The sequence below is a fragment of the Hemitrygon akajei genome, chromosome 10, assembly GCF_048418815.1.
Source record: "Hemitrygon akajei chromosome 10, sHemAka1.3, whole genome shotgun sequence".
Lineage (NCBI taxonomy): Eukaryota > Metazoa > Chordata > Chondrichthyes > Myliobatiformes > Dasyatidae > Hemitrygon > Hemitrygon akajei.
The window spans coordinates 79,759,885-79,779,391 of NC_133133.1; the positions used below are offsets into that span (position 1 = coordinate 79,759,885).

The 19,507-nt window shown below is 38.0% G+C and overlaps 1 protein-coding gene across 4 annotated transcripts in view; it reads left to right on the forward strand.

Annotated features, from left to right (window-relative positions):
• The window catches only part of LOC140734504 (interferon-inducible GTPase 5-like), a 30,958-nt gene extending 12,649 nt beyond the window's left edge, over positions 1–18,309 (forward strand). For 3 of the 4 annotated variants that reach the window (XM_073058557.1, XM_073058558.1, XM_073058559.1), the window contains one exon: positions 14,897–18,309. In XM_073058557.1, coding sequence (XP_072914658.1) covers positions 14,897–16,097 — 1,201 coding nt within the window. In that variant the 3' untranslated portion in view covers positions 16,098–18,309. Of the gene's footprint in view, positions 1–6,968; positions 7,005–14,896 lie in introns of those variants that run through there. The other variant, XM_073058560.1, reaches the window with a different exon arrangement.
• Positions 18,310–19,507: the final 1,198 nt, after the last annotated feature.

Genomic DNA, 19,507 nt, shown 5'->3' on the forward strand with positions numbered 1-19,507 from the left:
GAGGTGTTGTGGATAGTGTGGAGGGCAGTCAGAGGTTATAGCGGGACATTGTTAGGATGCAAAACTGAGCTGAGAAGTGGCAGATGGAGTTCAAACCAGATAAGTGGGAAGTGTTCATTTTGAAGGTCAAATATGATGACAGAATATAGTATTAATGGTAAGACCCTTGGAAATGTGGAGGATCAGAGGGATCTTGGGGTCTGAGTCCATAGGACGCTCAAAGCAGCTGTGCAGGTTGCCTCTAGGGTTTATTGGCTTTCATCAATTGTGGAATTGAACTCAGGAGCCGAGATGTAATGTTGCAGCTATATTGGACCCTGGTCAGACCACACTTGCAGTACTGTTCTCAGTTCTGGTCTTCTCACTACAGGAAGGATGTGGAAGCCATAGAAAGGGTACAGAGGATATTTACAAGGATGTCACCTAGATTGGGAAGCATGCCTTATGAAAACAGCTTGAGTGAACTCAGTCTTTTCTCCTTGGAGCAACAGAGGATGATGGGTGACCTGATAGAGGTGTATATGATGATGAGAGGCATTGATTGTGTGGATCATCAGAAGCTTTTTCCCAGGGCTGAAATGGTTGCCACAAGAGGACACAGGTTTAAGATGCTGGGGAATAGGTACAGAGGAGATGTCAGGGGTAAGTTTTTTATTCAGAGAGTGGTGAGTGCGTGGAGTGGGCTGCTGGCAATGGTGGTGGTGGTGGATATGATAGGGTCTTCCAAGAGACTGTTGGATAGGTACATGGAGCTTAGAAAAATAGAGGCCTATGGGTAACCCAGTAATTTCTAAGGTAGGAACATATTCGGCACAACTTTTTGGGCCGAAGGGCCTGTATTGTGCTGTAGGTTTCCTGGTTTTCTATGTTTGCTATTATCACATTGAAATAATAATTAGCTGACGCATGCATATTCACGAGCGCAATTGCCGAATCTGCTGCATTGCTGAATCTGTGATTGTGACACCCTTGTTAAGTCTTTCCTCTCATTTACTATTTATTTTGGTTTCCTCTTTTATATTATTTGCTGGCTTACCATAATATTTAGTATTGCTCTTGTTAATATTTTTGCCCAGTTGTCTTCTGTTAGTTTTTAAAGACTTCCCAACCCTCTAGATTCCCAGTAATATTTGCTACATTGCATGTCCTCTATTTTGCTTTAATGCTGTCTTGACCTAGTTTGTACTCATGGTAGCCTCATCCTGCCTTTACAATGCCTCTTTTTTGGGATGAACCGATCCTGTGTCTTCAGAATTGGCTACCAGTGAATAATGGTGCTCTGCTGGAGTCTGTGTTGGGACTGCTTCTTTTTTGCGTTGTATGTCAATGACTTGGATGATTGACTTGATGACTTGTGGCAAAGATGATACAAAGATAGGTGGAGCGACTGGGAGTCTTGAGGAAGTAGGAATGCTACGGAAGGGTTTAGATAGATTTTTGAGAATGGGCAAAGAATTGGCAAAAGGAGTACAATGTTGGGCAATATATGGCCAGGCACTTTGGTACAATGAATAAAAGTGTATAAACGGGGAAGAATTTTACGGGATGTGCTGACTTTGGAGAGGGTTCAGAAGAGGTTCATGGGAATGACTCCAGGAATGAAAGGATTATTATATGAGGAGCAATTAGTGCCTGTGGGCTTGCACTTGCTGAAATTTAGTAGAGTGAGTGGGGAATCTCATTGAGACATGTTGAATGGACTAAATATCTCAGATGTGGAGAGGATGCTTCCTATGATTTGAGGGTCTAAGACCACAGGTCACACCCTCCAAACAGAGGGATATTTATTTAGAGCATAGACAAAGATGAGTTTTTCAAACCAGAGTGTGGCAAATCTCTGGATTTCATTGCCTTTGGCTGACGTGGAGGGAAAGTTATTGAGTACACTTTAATTGGATGGTTATAGGTTCATGCTTAGTCAGAGTATGAAAGTTTCAGGGAGAAGGCAGCGTGATGGTGTTGAGAGGGAATTGAATCAGCCTTGATGAAATAGGAGAGCAGACTCGATGGGCCAAATGGTCAAATCTGCTCCTATGTCTTACGGTGGAATTACTCCCAAAAAGTCCAACCATTACTCTTCTATTATCCCTACTAGTGTTACCTTCCAGTGAACTTTGGCCAGTCTTCTCTCCTGCTTCTGTAATTCCCTTTATTGCACTGTAATACTGACACATCCATTTTTATCTTCTCCCTCTCAGACTGCAGGATGTATTCCATACTAGTAGGATGACTGCCTCCTAAAGGTTCCTTTACCTTTGGCCCCTTAATTGAATCTGATTAAGCAACATCCAATCCAGAAATTTCCCTCATGGTCTCAACCAGGAGCTGTTTGAAAAAGCCGTCTAATAGGCATTCTACAAACTCTTTCTCTCATAATTGAGTACCAAACTGATTTTCCAATGAATCTACATATAGTAATCACCCATGGCCAACATAATATTAACCACTTCACATGTCGTTTCCATCTTCCTTTGTAATTTCTAACCCACCTCCTTGCTACCATATAAAGCTCCCGTCAGTGTCTTTTTTTAAACCCATGTAGACTGCATCTTCTAATCATATATCTTTTCTTTATGGCTTTATTTATTTTTTAAATAAACAAAGCCATCCCAACGTCTCTGCCCAGTGGCCCGTCCTTATAATAAAATATGTATCCTTGGATGTTAAGCTCCCAGTTGTGATCCTCCTTCCCAGCCTACCTGGCAATCTGTAACTATGCAACATGCATTGGAATATGACAGATTCAGTTCTGTATTCACCACCCTTCCGTATTCACAATTCTTTTCAATTTTGTCTCCATATTTCTGACGATAATTTCTTATCCCTTTCTGAACTTTGTCTTATTCATTAATTTGGAGACTTCTGTAACCTCCCCTGGATTCTCCTTCCCCTTAATGTTATCCTGACTTTTCCAACCTGTTCAATCCACCCCCTACAATTTAATTTAAAGCCCTAACCATAGCCCTAGTTAATACGATTTGCCAGGATTCTGGTCCCAGCCTATTTCAGGTGGAGCCTTTCCCATTGGAACAGCTCCCTTTCTCCAGTACTGGTGCCAATGTTCCACAAATTCAAACCCACTTCTCCCACACCAGACTTTGACAATACATTTATCGTTCTGAACTCATAAACCCTGTGCAAATTGCATGTTGCTCAGGTAGCAACCCAGAGATTATTATCTGTTTGTTTCCGCATTTTAATTTTGCCCCTAGCTTCTTAAATTTCCTCAGCGGAAACTCTTCCCTTGTTCTTCTAAGATCACTGGCACTCATGTGAAACACAAAAGCTGAACCTTTCCCCTTTCCATGCTTAATTTTGCTGCAATTCAAAGTTTCAAAGGTCAAGTCTCATGTCAGAGAAATGCTTTTTTCTTCGCAAAACATCCAGGAAAACAGAGAAGTGCCCCAAAGAATGAACAACAGTTAAACATGAGAACCCCAAAGTCCCCCCCAGCTCCCCCCTACCGCACGTAAGCAGCAGCGAGCAATGATCCCCACTCCCCCACCAGCAAACGTAAACGCGCATCGGTACAATCATTGAGCCCAAGCGTGTGCTAAGCGATGGCAAAGACACAGACCTTGCAGTTAACCCAGAAGTTTCACATTTCAGCCGAATTTGACAACCCACAGGTTCTCTCTCTCCCTGGCAAGGGAGAGGGGGTGTCCCCCATTTTCACAGTGGGCGGGAGACATAACAATAACCTGCTGGTTTACAATCTCAAAAATCCGTTTCATCGCCTTTTCCAAGCTCTGTGCTTGAAGATCGCAAAGACCTCGGGCCTTTGGGCCCACAGCAAAAGATTTTCTGGCCTCCCCGATGACAAACAAGTCTCCGGTCGTGACACCGACCCTCGATCCGCCCATCTCCAAAGCCCCAAGATCTTAGGCTTCCGAACACGATTGAGATTCTCAGGCCAAACTCTTGGCATGGCGAAGAGCGACCAGACGTGGAACCCCGAGAACAGGTCCCATTCCCGCAAAGAACCGAAGCCTGCGTTTAACTGCAGATCAGGGTCTTCAAAAGAGCCCTGTAAGGAAAAAATAAAGATATTAAAGGTAGAAATAGAGCTGTTTCCGAAGATGCAAGCAAAGGAGTCGCCGTTAGGCACCATCACATAAGATATCCCAGACCCAGGAACCAGACAGATAACATAGCCTTTGGCACTCTCAATTCTTCCGACTGAGAATTGTTCCTATTCCCCTGTCTATACGATCTTTAATTACAACTACATATCTCTTCTTTCCACCTTCTTGAACAGCTCCATGAACCATAGTGCCATGGTTTGGTAGCTGATCGCCCCTACAGCCCTCTGTCTCATCTTGGGAAGGAGCATCAGTTTCAAACAAGAGAAAATCTGTGGGTGGTGGAAATCAAAGTAATAGAGACAAAATGCTGGAGGACCTCAGCAAGCCAAAGAGTAAACAGTCGGCATTTTTGGCTAAGAAATGAAGGGTCTCGGCTGGAAACGTCAGCTGTTTATTCTTGTCCATAGATGCTGCCTGCACTGCTGAGTTACTCCAGCATTTTGTTTGCATTGAATCAGTTTCAGACCAGTTGGGCAAGTTCAGGGTCTGGGACTCCTCCAACACTCCCTCTTGGAACAGCCTCCTCTCCAAGTGCCTCACTCACAGTCACACATTTTTTACCCTGATCACAGACTGAGCAGAGTCCAGGTAACTCTCACCCTCCCTGATGTATCGCAGTGTTAGAAGCTCAGATTCCAGCTCCTCAAATTTGAGCCCACATTCCTTGAGTAACCATTATTTGCTGCAGATCTGGTCACCAGGAACCATAATGGGGCCCACCAGCAACCACATCATGCAGGTAAAACACATCACCTGATCCTGCATCCTTGTTTTATTGAATTTGTTATAATTTGTGTTTTTTTCACATATATAAAATACATTTGAGACCATTACAGTCCTGTATTGTAAATATGGAATGGGGAACCGGTCCAATGTCATTTAAATTTTTTTTTAATTGATACATAATCTTCTATAGCTAGAAAATGATACAAGTCTTCAACAAGTTGATATATATACAATTAATAAAGCTGAAGAAAAGAACTTATCAAAAAAGAATAACATATGATAATGAAAAAATATATACTTTTTATTAATGGAGAAATATGTCTTACCATTATATATATATATATAGAAGAAAAATCATCAACGACCAATTCACATTTATATAAAATAAAACTGGAAGGAAACCATATAAAATAATTCAAATTAAATGATAATATTTGTCAAAAAAAACCCACCTTCTCTCAAAATTGAATCGAGGATCAAAAGTTCTACTTCTAATGTTTTCCAAACTAAGACATGCAGGTATGATATTGTGGCCATCACTGAGACGTGGCTAAAGGATGCATGTCTCTGGGAGCTGAACGTCCAAGGATACACAGTGTATCGGATGGATAGGCAGGTAGATAGGGGGGTGGCATATCTTTAATGGTAAGAAATGATATTATGTCGTTAGAACGAGTTGACATTGAATCGGAAGGTACAGAATCTTTATGGGTTGAGCAAAGAAATCGCAGGGGTAAAATGACCCTGATGGCAGTTATCTACAGGCCTCCAAACAGCTGCAGTGATGTGGACTACAAATTACAACAGGAAATAGAAAAGTCTTGCCTGAGGGCAGTGTTATGATAATTGTAGGGGATTTTAACATGCGAGTGGATTGGGAAAATCAGGTTGGCACTGGATCTTAAGAGGGAGAATTTGTAGAATGTCTACGAGATGGCTTTTTAGAACAGCTTGTTGTTGAGCCCACTAGGTAATTGGCTGTACTGGATTGGGTATTGTGTAATGAACCAGAGGTGATTAGAGAGATGGAAGTGAAGAACCCCTTAGGAGGCAGTGATCATAATATGATTGAGTTCACTGTGAATTTTGAGAAAGAGAAGCTGAAATCCAATGTGTCGGTATTTCATTGGAGTAAAGGAATTTACAGTGGCAGGAGAGAGGAACTGGCCAAGGTTGACTGGAAAGGGACACTAGCAGGAAGGACGGCAGAGCAGCAGTGGCTGGAGTTTATGCGAGAAGTGAGGAAGGTGCAAGACAGATACATTCCAAAGAAGAAGAAATTTTCGAATGGAAAAAGGATGCAACCATGGCTGAGAAGAAAAGTCAAAGCCAAAGTAAAAGCAAAGCAGAGGGCATACAAGGAAGCAAAACTTAGTGGGAAGACAGAGGACTGGGAAGTTTTTAAAAGCTTACAAATGGAAACTAAGAAGGTCATTAAGAGGGAAAAGATGAACTATAAAAAGAAGCTAGCAAATAAAATCAAAGAGGATACTAAAAGCTTTTTTCAAGTATATAAGGAGTAAAAGACAGGTGAGAGTAGATATAGGACTGATAGAAAATGATGCTGAAGAAATTGTAATAGGAGATAAGGAGATGGCAGAGGAACTGAACGAGTGTTTTGTATCAGTCTTCACTAAGGAAGACATCAGCAATATACTGGACATTCAAGAGTGTCAGGGAAGAGAAATATACGCAGTCACAATTACGATAGAGAAAGTACTCAGGAAGCTGAATAGTCTAAAGGTAGATAAATTTCCTGGACTAGATGGAATGCACTCTCATGTTCTGAAGGAATTAGCAGTGGAGATTGCGGAGGCATTAGCAATGATCTTTCAAAAGTCGATAGATTCTGGCCTGGTTCCGGAGGACTGGAAGTTTGCAAATGTCACTCCGCTATTTAAGAAGGGGGCAAGGAAGCAAAAAGGAAATTATAAAACTGTTAGCTTGACATCGGTGGTCGGGAAGTTGTTGGAGTCGATTGTCAAGGATGAGGTTACGGAGTACCTGGAGGCATATGACAAGATAGGGAGGACTCAGCATGGTTTCATTAAAGGAAAATCCTGCCTGACAAACCTAATGCAATTTTTTGAGGTAATTACAAGTAGGCTGGACAAGGGAGATGCAGTGGATGTTGTGTATTTGTATTTTCAGAAGGCCTTTGACAAGGTGCTGCACATGAGGCTGCTAAACAAGGTAAGAGCCCATGGAATTATGGGAAAGTTACATACGTGGATACAGCATTGGTTGATTGGCAGGAAACAGAGAGTGGGAATAAAGGGATCCCATTCTGTTTGGCTGCCGTTTACCAGTGGTGTTCCACAGGGGTCCGTGTTGGGGCGCTTCTTTTTACGTTGTATATCAACAATTCGGATTATGGAATAGATGGCTTTGTGGCTAAGTTTGCTGATGATACAAAGATAGATGGAGGGGCCAGTAGTGCTGAGGAAACAGAGAGTCTGCAGAGAGACTTGGATAGATTGGGGAAATAGGCAAAGAAGTGGCGAATGAATTACAATGTTGGAAAGTGTACAGTCATGCACTTTGGTAGAAGAAATAAATGGGCAGACTATTATTTAAATGGGGAGAGAATTCAAAGTTCTGAGATGCAATGGGACTTGGGAGTCCTCATGCAGGATACCCTTAATGTTAATCTGCAGGTTGAGTTGGTGGTGCAGAAGGCGAATACAATGTTGGCATTCATTTCTAGAGGAATAGAGTATAGAAGCAGGGATGTGATGTTGAGGCTCTATAAGGCACTGGTAAGACGTCACTTGGAATACTGTGTGCAGTTTTGGACTCCTTATTTAAGAAAGGATGTGCAGACATTGGAGAGGGTTCAGAAAAGATTCACTAGAATGATTCTGGAAATGAGAGGGTTAACATATGAGGAATGTTTGACTGCTCTTGGACTGTACTCCTTGGAGCTTATAAGAATGAGGGGGGACCTCATAGAAACATTTTGAATGTTGAAAGGCATGGACAGAGTTCATGTGGCAAAATTGTTTCCCATGGTGGGGGAGTCTAGTACGAGAGGACATGACTTGAGGATTGCAGGGCGCCCATTCAAAACAGAGATGCGAAAAGATTTTTTTAGCCAGAGGGTGGTGAATCTGTGGAATTTGTTGCCACTGGCGGCAGTGGAGGCCAAGTCATTGAGTGTCTTTAAGACAGAGATTGATAGGTATCTGAGTAGTCAGGGCATCAAAGGTAATAGTGAGAAGTTGGGAGAATGGGACTAAAGGGGAGATTGGATCAGCTCATGATGTAATGGTGGAGCAGACTAGATGCGCCAAATGGCTGACTTCTGCTCCTTTGTCTTATGGTCTTAATACATAACATTACTTAAGAGAACCATTGAATTAATGTAGTGACATAGGGATCTTTCCATTTCAATAAAATAGCCCTTCTTGCCAATAATGTAACAAATGCAATTACATGTTGATCTGAAGATGAAATACCCTGAATATGATGCAGAACTATTCCAAATAGTACAGTCAATGTATTAGGTTGTAAATTAATTTTCAGAGCTTTAGAAATTGTAGAAAATAAAGATTTCCAAAAAGATTTTAATGAAGAACATAAACAGAACATATGTGACAAAGTGGCTACTTCAGTTTTACACCTATCACAATAATTATCTATGTTAGGAAATATTTTGGATGGTCTCTCCCTTGCTAAATAATAATAGTGAACAATTTTAAATTGAATTAAACAGTGATTGGCACATATCGAGAAAGAATTGACCATTTTCAGAGCTCGCAACCAATCTTCATTAACGAAGGTCATATTAAGTTCTCTCCCCCAATCGTGTATAATCTTTAGTGAGAGGTTATCTTTTTGTAGTAAAAATAAATTATAAATTCTACTAATGGAACCTCTTACTAACGGAAACATATTCAAATTAATATCCAACAAATCAGATTCTTGCATATATGGAAACTTAGAAAAGTATTTTTGTAAAAAATGTCTAACCTGAAGTTATTGCAGAAAGTGTGTATGAGACAGAGAGAATTTTGCTAATTAACTCATCAAAAGTCATCAATTGACCATCACAAAATAGATCTGCAACAGAACAGATCCCCTTATTTCTCCACAGGAGAAAAATGGGATCAGTTTTTGAGGGTTTAAATAAAAAATTTCAATATAAAGAGTGAGACAATTTAAATGGTTTAAAATATTTTTTTAAAAATTGCAGAACTGAAACCAAATCCATAAACACTGTTTAATAACAGGATAGATAGCTTTAAATTCCAAATCAATCCAGGCTGGTTTTTAGTTCTTATCGAGCCAATATAGCCAAAAACATAATTGTCGAATACTCACAGCCCAATAATACAATCTTAAATTAGGAAGTACAAGTCCACCATCTTTTTTAGATTTTTGTAAATGATACTTGTTAATTCTTGGTCTCTTATTGTTCCAAATAAAGGATGAAATAATAGAGTCGATTTGATCAAAAAAAATTTTAGTTGGAAACAAAGGTATATTTTGAAAAATATATAAACATCTAGGTAAAATCATCATTTTCACGGCATGAATATGACCTATTAAAGAAATTGTAAGTGGGTTCCATCTAGAAAATAATTGTTTCATAGAGTCCATTAAAGGAACAACATTAGCTTTATAAAGATCTTTGTATTTTTTAGCAATTATGATATCCAAATATTTAAAAGAATTATTAATTCTGAATGGAATATCATTATATATAAAAACAGGAGCATTTAATGGAAAAAAATCACTTTTATTTAAGTTAAGTTTATATCCTGAAAATTTTCCAAATTCATTTAGTATTTTCAAAAGATTAGGAATACATTCTTCAGGGTTTGAAATATAAACCAAAAGATCATCTGCGTAAAGAGAAATCTTATGTTTGGTCCCATTTACAGAGATACCATGAATATTTTTAGCTTCACGGAGTATTATGGCCAAAAGCTGTAGTACGAGATTAAATAATAAAGGGCTTAATGGACATCCCTGTCTAGTACCTCGTGAAATTAAAAAAAGTGGACCTAAGATTATTAGTAATAACAGTAGCAATAGGATTCTCATAGAACATTTGAATCCACTACTTAAATTATTACCAAAGCCAAATTTTTCTAATACCTTAAACAGATATATCCATCAAACTCTATCAACTGCCTTTGCTGCATCAAGAGAAATAGCATTTTGGGGTATCTTAGTTAGTGATGAAAATATAATGTTCATCAAGCTCCGAACAATGGAGAAAGAGTAACGGCCTTTAATAAAGCCCATTTGATCCATAGAGATGATTTTATAAAAAATTCCAAACAGTTAGCCATTGTCTTAGAAAGAATTTTTGCTTCAACATTTAATAACAAAATATGTCCATATGATGAACATTCAGTGGGATCTTTATTTTTCTTAAGAATTAAGGAAACAGAAGCTTCATAAAAAGGATGAGGTAAATTACCCTTCTCAAAAGATTCATGAAATGTTCCCAAAAGATATGGAGAAAGTATTTTTTCAATTTTTTTTTTGGAAAATCCTACTGAATAACCATCAAGTGCAGGAGCTTTACCTGATTGCATTAACAACCAAGCTTCCTGAATTTCATGTTCAGTAATTGGAGCATCAAGCATCTGTTGACCTTCAACAGTAATTTTAGGAAATTTAATCTTATGTAAAAAAGCCTTCATTTTGGAGGAATCTGCAGGAAATTGAGATTTATAAAGGTCAGAATAAAAATCATGAAAAATATTAGTAATGTCTTCATCATTACTTATTATATCTCCATTATCTTTATGACTCTTTAAAATTTGTCTTTTAGCTCTAGCTGCCCTTAATTGGGAAGCTAAGACCCTATTATTTTTATACCCAAAAATATAAAACTGACTTTTCAATTTAAGCAAATATCCTTCAATAGGATAAGTTAATAATAAATTATATTGTGATTGTAATTCCACTCTTCTTTTAAACAAATCAACATTTGGAGAGGTTGCATTGATGATATCTAAGTCTTCAATTTGCTTAGAAATTTTATCTAATTCCATTCTTGTCTGTTTCTTTAGCTTAGCTATATATGAAATAATCTGACCATGTAAATAAGCTTTTAATGTATCCCAAATTACTAACTTTGAGATGTTTCCTGTATTATTAATGAGAAAAAACTCTTTTATCTGAGTTTCAATAAACTCAACAAATTCTGAGCTTTGTAACAAATGTTCTGGAAAATGCCAAAGTGGTCTTGTAGAAGCAACATCTTTCAGTTCAAATATTAGGTTTAAGGGAGCATGATGAGAGATAACAATTGAATCTTATTCATATTTCTGAACATTAAATAGAAGTTGATGGTCGACTATAAAATAGTCGATTCTTGAATATTTAATATGAACATGTGAGGAAAAGGAATGTTCTCTATCACTAGGATGCATATGTCTCCAAATTTCAATTAAGCCATAATCAATTAAAAAAGAATTTATAAATAATGAAGAACAATTAGGGAGTTGATGTTTGGATGATGACTTATCTATTAAAGGATTTAAACAAGTATTTAAATTACCACCCATTAATAACATATATTTATTTAGATCAGGTAATAGAGCAAAAACAATGTTAAAGAAAGAGGGATCGTCAACATTTGGTCCATATATATTAACCAAAACCATTTCCTGTTGTAAATTATTCATTTAACAATCAAAAATCAACTATATCAACTATAATATCCTCCTGGTTAAAAGGAATCTTGGAATCAATAAAAATGGAAACACCTCTAATTTTACTTTAAGAATTTGCATGAAACTGAGCTGCCTTCCAAAATTTAAAAGAATCGATTTTTATTCCATAACCTGATATGCGTCTCTTGTGTAAAGATTATATCAGGTTGGAATCGGTTAATATTTTAAATTTTTTCTTACACTTAATCGGATTATTCCAACCATGGACATTCCAACTTAAAACAGTTAACTGTTTAAATATCGTCATGAGACTTTATATCTAAAAAAAAGTAGTTAGACGCACGTCAGGATAAGGTGGTTGAGAATGGTGGAGATGAACAACAATAATAATAATTTGCATACGCTCTGGAATTCCATAATAGCGATAAAAAATAAGAAAAGAAAAAAAGAAAAAACCCACCCAACTTACAAAGCCTGGAAATAAGTCGATATCGATCGACGCAAGCCCCAAAGAATGCATGAAAAGCAATTATCAACTCCACCTGCCTGAATAAAAGGTAAAAATGAAAAGAGTAATCGCTGTCTCCCTCTTCCAGATATACATCTTATTACAGTCGACATACAGCTCATTAGAGTTGAGTTGAAAAGAACAGTTATTAGAAACAACCTTCAGTTTTGAAAATAACCTTCATACTGTTAGATAAGGAGAAAAAACACGTCCAAAAAATTCTTGAAATATTTGCTCAGAAGAAAAACAATCGCCATCTTTAAATTATCAAATCTCTCTTTAAAACATAAAGAAACCCAGATAATTACTTATAAGTTCTTAACAAAAGCATATGAAGCAAAATGCAATTAGTTTAATTAAATGCTGCGAACAGAAAAAAAAATTCTAGATGGTTCAGAGTTATCTACAGTCTTTCAACAGTTCCCTCACTATGTCTTCTGAGGTTAAAACCATCCAAACCAGTCTATTTCAGAGATAAAAGTACATTTTCAGATATAGACTTTCTATACCCATCAAATCTTCCAATTTCAACACTCCTTACATTGCTAGACAGTCAAACAGATATAAATCATTCAAACTTCAGACTTCAGACTCGTCAGGGAGAGAATTAATAAAATGCAATGCTTCAGCTGGGTTCTCAAAAATAGGAATCCCAGAATTTTTGACAAAAAGCTTTAATTTAGCTGGGTATTGAAGAGATGGATGCAACTGTCTTTGATAAGACATACGCATTACAGCAGCGAATGCAGAACATTTCTGAACAATTTCACGCGGAAAATCTTTGAAGAAGCAAATCTCAGAGCTTTGAAATTGAAACAGCCTTTGCTTTCTTGCAAGCTTAATAATATGGTCTTTGTCTCTAAAATGAAGAAAATGCACAACAATATGCTTGTTTTCACCTTGATCTGAGAATTTTAAAGCACCAACTCTATGAGCCATTTCAATCTCCAGCAGTTGTAGGCAAACCTCCGGAAGTAAAGATTGAAGTATTTTAGCAAAATAATCCAATGTGTCAGCGGGTCCTGATTTCTCTTTTAATCCAACAGTTTGAATATTGTTCTGACAAGAGCAGGCCTCCAAATCCACAATCCATTGTTGAGCCTTTTCCAAATGAGAAGAAATATGAGCCACATTTCGACTAACCTCTTTAAGATCAAGGCTCAAAGAGTCAATTTTTCCCTCCAAGGGGAGAAATCTTTCTTTTAGTTGAGTTAATTCAGCAACGATATAGCTGATTTGAGACTCTAATCTATTTACCCAGGGTGGCTCCTCTGAACTCTTGTCAGCTTTTTTAAGTTTACCATTGCCTGCTTCAAGATTTCTCCTGGTGCTTCTTATGTTAAACATAATTATAACTGTCATTCTGCAGGATCTGACTGAGTAACGTTAAAATTTCAAAGTTTAAGTCGGGAAAGGGAGAGATTAAAGGCGGACAGAAAGGAACTATGTCTTACATGTTCACTGGCGGAAGGCAGACCAATATTCTGTAGCATTTCAAGTGGGGTCTGCTGTTCTGGGGAGGGGATTTGGAGGGTGGGGGTGTTGATTGTGTCACCTTTCTTTTTTGGGTGGTTTGCTGTTTTTCTTTGAACTGATAGTTCTCAGGTCATCACTAATCATTGGTATGCATTCTTCTTGGTGCTTACTGAAAGAGTCTGGTTCTCTTTGTCACACTCAATGATGTTTTAGCCTGGGATCAAAGACAGTTTTCATTATGTATGGGAAGAAGCTCTCGTGGCCACAACTGATACAGTTGAAAGTGAAGTTCAAAGATCAAATTGTTCTGGAAAAATTGCAAATTAGGCATAGGTGTGCCTGTGAATGAATGCTTCTTGATCACCCCATGATGGCAAGGTCCATCACTCTGTTCATGTTTTAGTGTTGCCAGATTTGGTGGTCATTAGCCATACTGGATTTGACACCTGAACAGTGTTATGTCTTGACGTGTAGATACCTAGATTGAAAGATCCCGGGTCTCCTGTAATATATTCTGGAAGTTGCCTGGTCCTATCACCATTTAGTGTGGATATCAAACAGCATGCTTGTGACTATTTCAGCCACATCATTAGCACTGACAATGGTTGAGGATGGACATGTTCTTGGAAAATGTTCTTCTCTTTTTCCCCTCCAACAATTTGACTGCACAGCATCATTCAGAACTGCATGTACTGAAACGAGATTATTGACTGTGGTAGAGAGTATCAATAACTGAAGCATGCCAGGTCTGAAATGTGCCGTTCCCATTCCATTGATTCACCACACTGCAGACAGAAAGCATCATCTGCATAGGAACCTCTGGTAACCTCTTCTCTTCTGCACCCTATCAACCAATTACTAGCACCCCTCACAATATAGGGCTTCATGTGCTCCAAATTTCCCATCACCAACTTCACCTGCAGTATCATTTCAAAGAGGCAAAAGCTAAGATAATTTGTTGAACTGAGACGAGATGACTGAGAAGCAACATGGATGAACAGAAATAAAATGGTAGAAGTATGTGAAGTTGCTGCTCTGTGGAAAAATAGGTCAAGATCTATGAGCTCCATCAGATAAATCAATGGTGTTTAAGCAAAGCCTATTAACCGGTCAGAGGGTCGTGCGAGTTTGGAATGAGCTGCCAACATAAGTGGTGCTTGTGAGCTCAATTTTAATGTTTAAGAGAAGTTTGGATAGTTACATCAATAATGTGAGTATGAAGGGCTATTGTACTAATGCATGTCGATGCCTGTTTCTGTGCTATATTTTCCAATGGCTCTACTTGTGCTTATGCACATTATAATAATAAATATGAATAGCTGTTGGGTAGCAAATTCTAACAGCAAAGAGCATTTGGACCATTACTAGGAAGGACTGACATGAGAATGTTCTGTGAATGCCATGATATGAAATATAATTGGAAGTTGTTTCAGTTGAGAATTTTAATGGAACATATTTTCTTTCAGTGAACAGGTGGCAGAGACTGAGACCCTGTCATGCTTCACACAGGAAGAGCTGAGCAAACTAAAGTCTGATTTTGAAACAGGTGGGGTGGGAAAAGTTAAATCACTGTTAGAGAAGAAGATAGCTGAACTGAACAAAACAGAGCTTAACATCGCAGTGACGGGTGAATCAGGTGCAGGAAAATCCACCTTCATCAATGCCATGAGAGGACTTCGGAGCGATGATCCGGGAGCAGCTGAAGTTGGGTTCACAGAAACAACAATGGAGCCAGCCAAGTACTCACATCCCACTCTGCCCAATGTTCGCTATTGGGACCTGCCGGGAATCGGATCTATACAATTTCCAGCAGCTAAGTATCTCACAAAAATGAAATTTGAAAGATATGATTTCTTTATCATAATCACCGCTGTTCAATTCAAAGAAAATGATGTAAAACTTGCCAAAGAGATTACACGGTTGGGGAAAAAGTTCTATTTTGTCTGCTCTGAGATTGACATTGATCTTGTCAACATGAGGAAAGTAGAGAAGGCTATTAATGATAAAGAAGGGCTGGAAAAGATTCGGAATCTTTGTGTCAGTAATTTGGCAGGGGCAGGGTTTCCAGATTCATCTGTGTTCCTCATATCTGGTAAAGAGCCAAAACATTTTGATTTCTTTCAGTTAAATGAAAGACTTGAAGATGATTTAAATAATGTAAAGAAAAGTATCTTTGTCCTGGCCCTTCCAAATCTAAGTGTGGAGATAGTGCAGAAGAAATCTAAGATTCTGAGAAATTGTATCTGGATGTTTGCAACACTCTCTGGTGGATTGGGAACCATCCCAGTTCCCGGTGTCTCTCTCGCTTGTGATATCGTTATATTGATTGGAGCCATTGTCTGCTTCCAAAAATACCTGGGGCTGGATGATGCCTCTTTTCAAAGATTGGCCAAGAGAGCAGGAAAACCTGTGGAAGAGCTGAAGGAGGCAGTAAAAAGTCCACTGCTGGGGGAAATAACCATAGATGCAATTATGAAGTTAGGTTGGGTTGCTACTGCTGCTGCCATTTCAGCCGTGGAATTTGCTCTCCACCATGTCCCTGTCATTGGCTCCATTTTTGGAGCAGGCTCATCATTTCTCATGACTTACAAGATACTGAGTGATGCACTGAAGGAACTTACAGAGAGTGCAGAGAGAATGGTGAAATTTGTCTCTAAAACTGATTAACTGAGCTACCCAGTGTCTTTATATTATGGTGTGGTTAATAATTTCATGTTAGCTAACACCAAATCCTGCTCTAATTTGACTCAACAATGCTCACTTCTACTACATTCGTTCCAGGAAATATTTTCTATTCATTACTGAAGGGACTTCAGGGGGAGTTTCTAATCTGCGGCACTTGGAAAACTGGTGCAAGATTAACAGAGTGCTATTCTATGAATTAAGCTTTACAGTTAAGCTACATCTGCCTTCAAAAGTGTACGTGAAGGATGTACCCGATAAACATTGGGTTTATCAGCAGCACCTTGCATTATTCAGCCAATGACTTGTTTAAAAAAAGGACGAGCAAAATGATAGCTGATACTTGGGTGCAGTATATAGACACCTGTATCAATTAAGACGTAAACCATTGTTTGAAAGATCAAGTGCCACCCCAACCATTTGATGTTATATATCACAAGTCTGTGTTTGATGCTTGTTGACTTGTACAATTTGACTTACCTTAAGAGAACCTCTTAAAAAAAAATTGTTAGAGAAATTGGAGCAAACCTCATGGCAAGATCTGGAATCAATAAAGCCTTGCACATTTAGATCTCATTTAAAATTGTCAAACAATTGTCAATAATTCTCCCTTCTGCAGGTTTGTGAGTTTCACATGAACCTACACAGCACAGCAAGTCAGAATTAATCTAAGTAGTTTATTAATACTTGTTATTAAATCACAATGCAAAAAGTAAGGAAAAATGCAAAATATTGCAAGATAACAGAATAACTTACATATTATTGAAATAAATCCATAAAACTTTACATCTCAGTTGTAACTGTAAACTAATCTCAGGTCATATCCTTTTCAATTCTGAGCTTAACTCATCCTATATGATCACTTGGAGTAAATGGCTCTGGATGATATCAGTGCTGTGTCACATCCAATATCTCAAGCTATTCCAAACTATCTCAAAAATGAAACGCACTCCTGTGAATGTATTCAAAACACACCATGAGTGATTGTGCAAATTACATTCAGTCTTTTTCACTGCGTCCCATATTAGTGAATTTAATTATACCCCATCATCAATATAAACTGGATTTGCCCTATTAAATGCTTACTTTACATAACTGTTCTGTGTCATTCCTCGCATACAAACTCCACGGTAAACAGATTGATAAATTGTCTTGCTTCTATCTCAATTATTGCATTCATGGATTTCCTCGCCATTAGATGTTTGAAAACTGAAATGAAAACCAACTGAGGGAGATGCTCACCAAATCACGCAGCAACTAATCAGAGAGAAGGAAATTTCATGATCCATGTCAATTCTCTTCATATCAAACTGCATCAAAAAGTTCCTCAAACATTCCACGGATTCCTTCTTGTTCAGCAGATGGACACAGAATCAACTTCAGTGCAGAGTTTGAAATAATGTTGTCTATGCTTGTCTATAATCATCAAAACATCACAGAATATTGTGGAATCAATGTAAGAATACAGAGTAAAACATTGAAATATGTGAAGTAAATACAATTATTTTAAATCTTGGCAATTAATTCAAAGCCCTGCTGCATTAATGATTCTTTAGTTTGTGGGGAAAATAGGTCAATATAATTAAAGGAAATTGTAGATATTATGACACAGATATTATGGAATAAGCATCAGTGCTCCCTTGCTTTCATCACTGGACTTCAGTTTTCAGAGGAATTAGCCACTCTCCAGCAGAGACATCGTGGCATTGTCAAAAGGGAGGTGATCAGGAAAGCTGGCAACAAAAACACAAGAGATCCCAGAGATGTTGGAAATCCAGATTCACACAGACAAAATGCTGCATGATCTGAGCAGGTCAGACACCATCTATGCAGAGGAATAACCAGTTGACATTTATTTGACCATCAGATCCTGATGAAGGGCCTCAGACCAAAACATCAACCATTTACCCTCTTCATAGATACTGCCAGAACTACTGAGTTCCTCCAGCATTGTGTGGGTCACAGTGCCTTCAAAGGACAGAAAAATGATCTGGAATAAGCCATCTTCAGAAGGCTTGTTGCATTGGGAGTAATGTGGGAGAATCTTACACAGCTCACTGGAACTATTCTGCTTATATACAGATTTGAGCTTTGGATTGATTAAGGTTGTGGTGCACTTTGTTTTTTAATTAATGTAGTAAGTTCCAAATGCATGTATTAAGACAAATTTACTTGATTAAAACAGGTACAAATTTAACCCATTGCGTTTAAAGTTTTTTAAAATTCTCTTTTGCAGTGTAGTTTCATCATACCAGATCAGATATCAGGCCAGTTGCTTTGTATTTCAGACTGCTGGATGATTGTAGTATCCTGTGTAGTAATTAAATTCTAGACATACTAAATTCTAAAGTATTACTGAAGGGAAAACAAATGATTTAAAAAGGCTTTAATTGATTGGTTATGACAATCCAGAAATATGTGACTTTAAGAAATGCTAAGAAGTTAGCTTTTGATTTGTCATGGTGGGTTAATACTTTCTCAACATGCAGTTATGCCTAAATAATGCTTTATGAAATCCCTTTCTCTGATTAATCATTAATGAAATGAAATGTCATTCAAGTACTACATTCATTTTTCATTGGATAATGCACAACACAGATTCAAAATGACATTAACATTTTAACCTTAGTGTATCTGCCCAACATACACATGCCTGTAAAGTTAATTTTCGTGAGCAAATTTGACTGATCAGTAGCTCAAATTATGAGCTGGAAAGCATGCAGACCTTTACAGTTATCACCTCAGGTAACTGAGGGTTAAAGTTCTCACCTCAGAGCTTCAGTGATCTGGGTTCAATTCTGTCAGCTATTGTTCCCTCTTAAACCTATTCCTGCCTTTTATTTCTGCATTGGGATAGGTTTTTCCCAAAATGCTCTGTTTCAGGTTATTTGGCCACTGTAGTTGGCCATAAGTGCAGGATAGTGATGGGATTAATGGGAACATGGCATGAGTTACGGGGCAAATTGTTTGGGAAGGGTATTTTCTGAAGTCTGCCATATATTCAGTGGGCCAAAAGGGTGCCTGCTACTGGGGTACCTTGAAGAATGTCCAGTAAGGGTTTTCAAAACAACAAATGAAATGTGTAATATTTTACCCTAAATTTTATAGGGATATTTTGATTAAAAAGAACAATAATCACAAGAACCATTATCTCGGTACTTTCTAATGTATATAATTATTATCCTACATCTCATTTCCTCAAAGAATTCCAACTGTATCATCAGGCAAGATTTTCCCTGAAGGAAACCATGCAGACTATGTCCTTTCTTGTCCTGTGTCACTAAGTACTCCATAACCACATCCTTAACAATTGCGTCCAACATCTTCCAAACCACTGATCTCAGACTAACTGGTCTATAATTTCCTTTCTGTTGGCTTCCTCCTCTCTTAAAGAA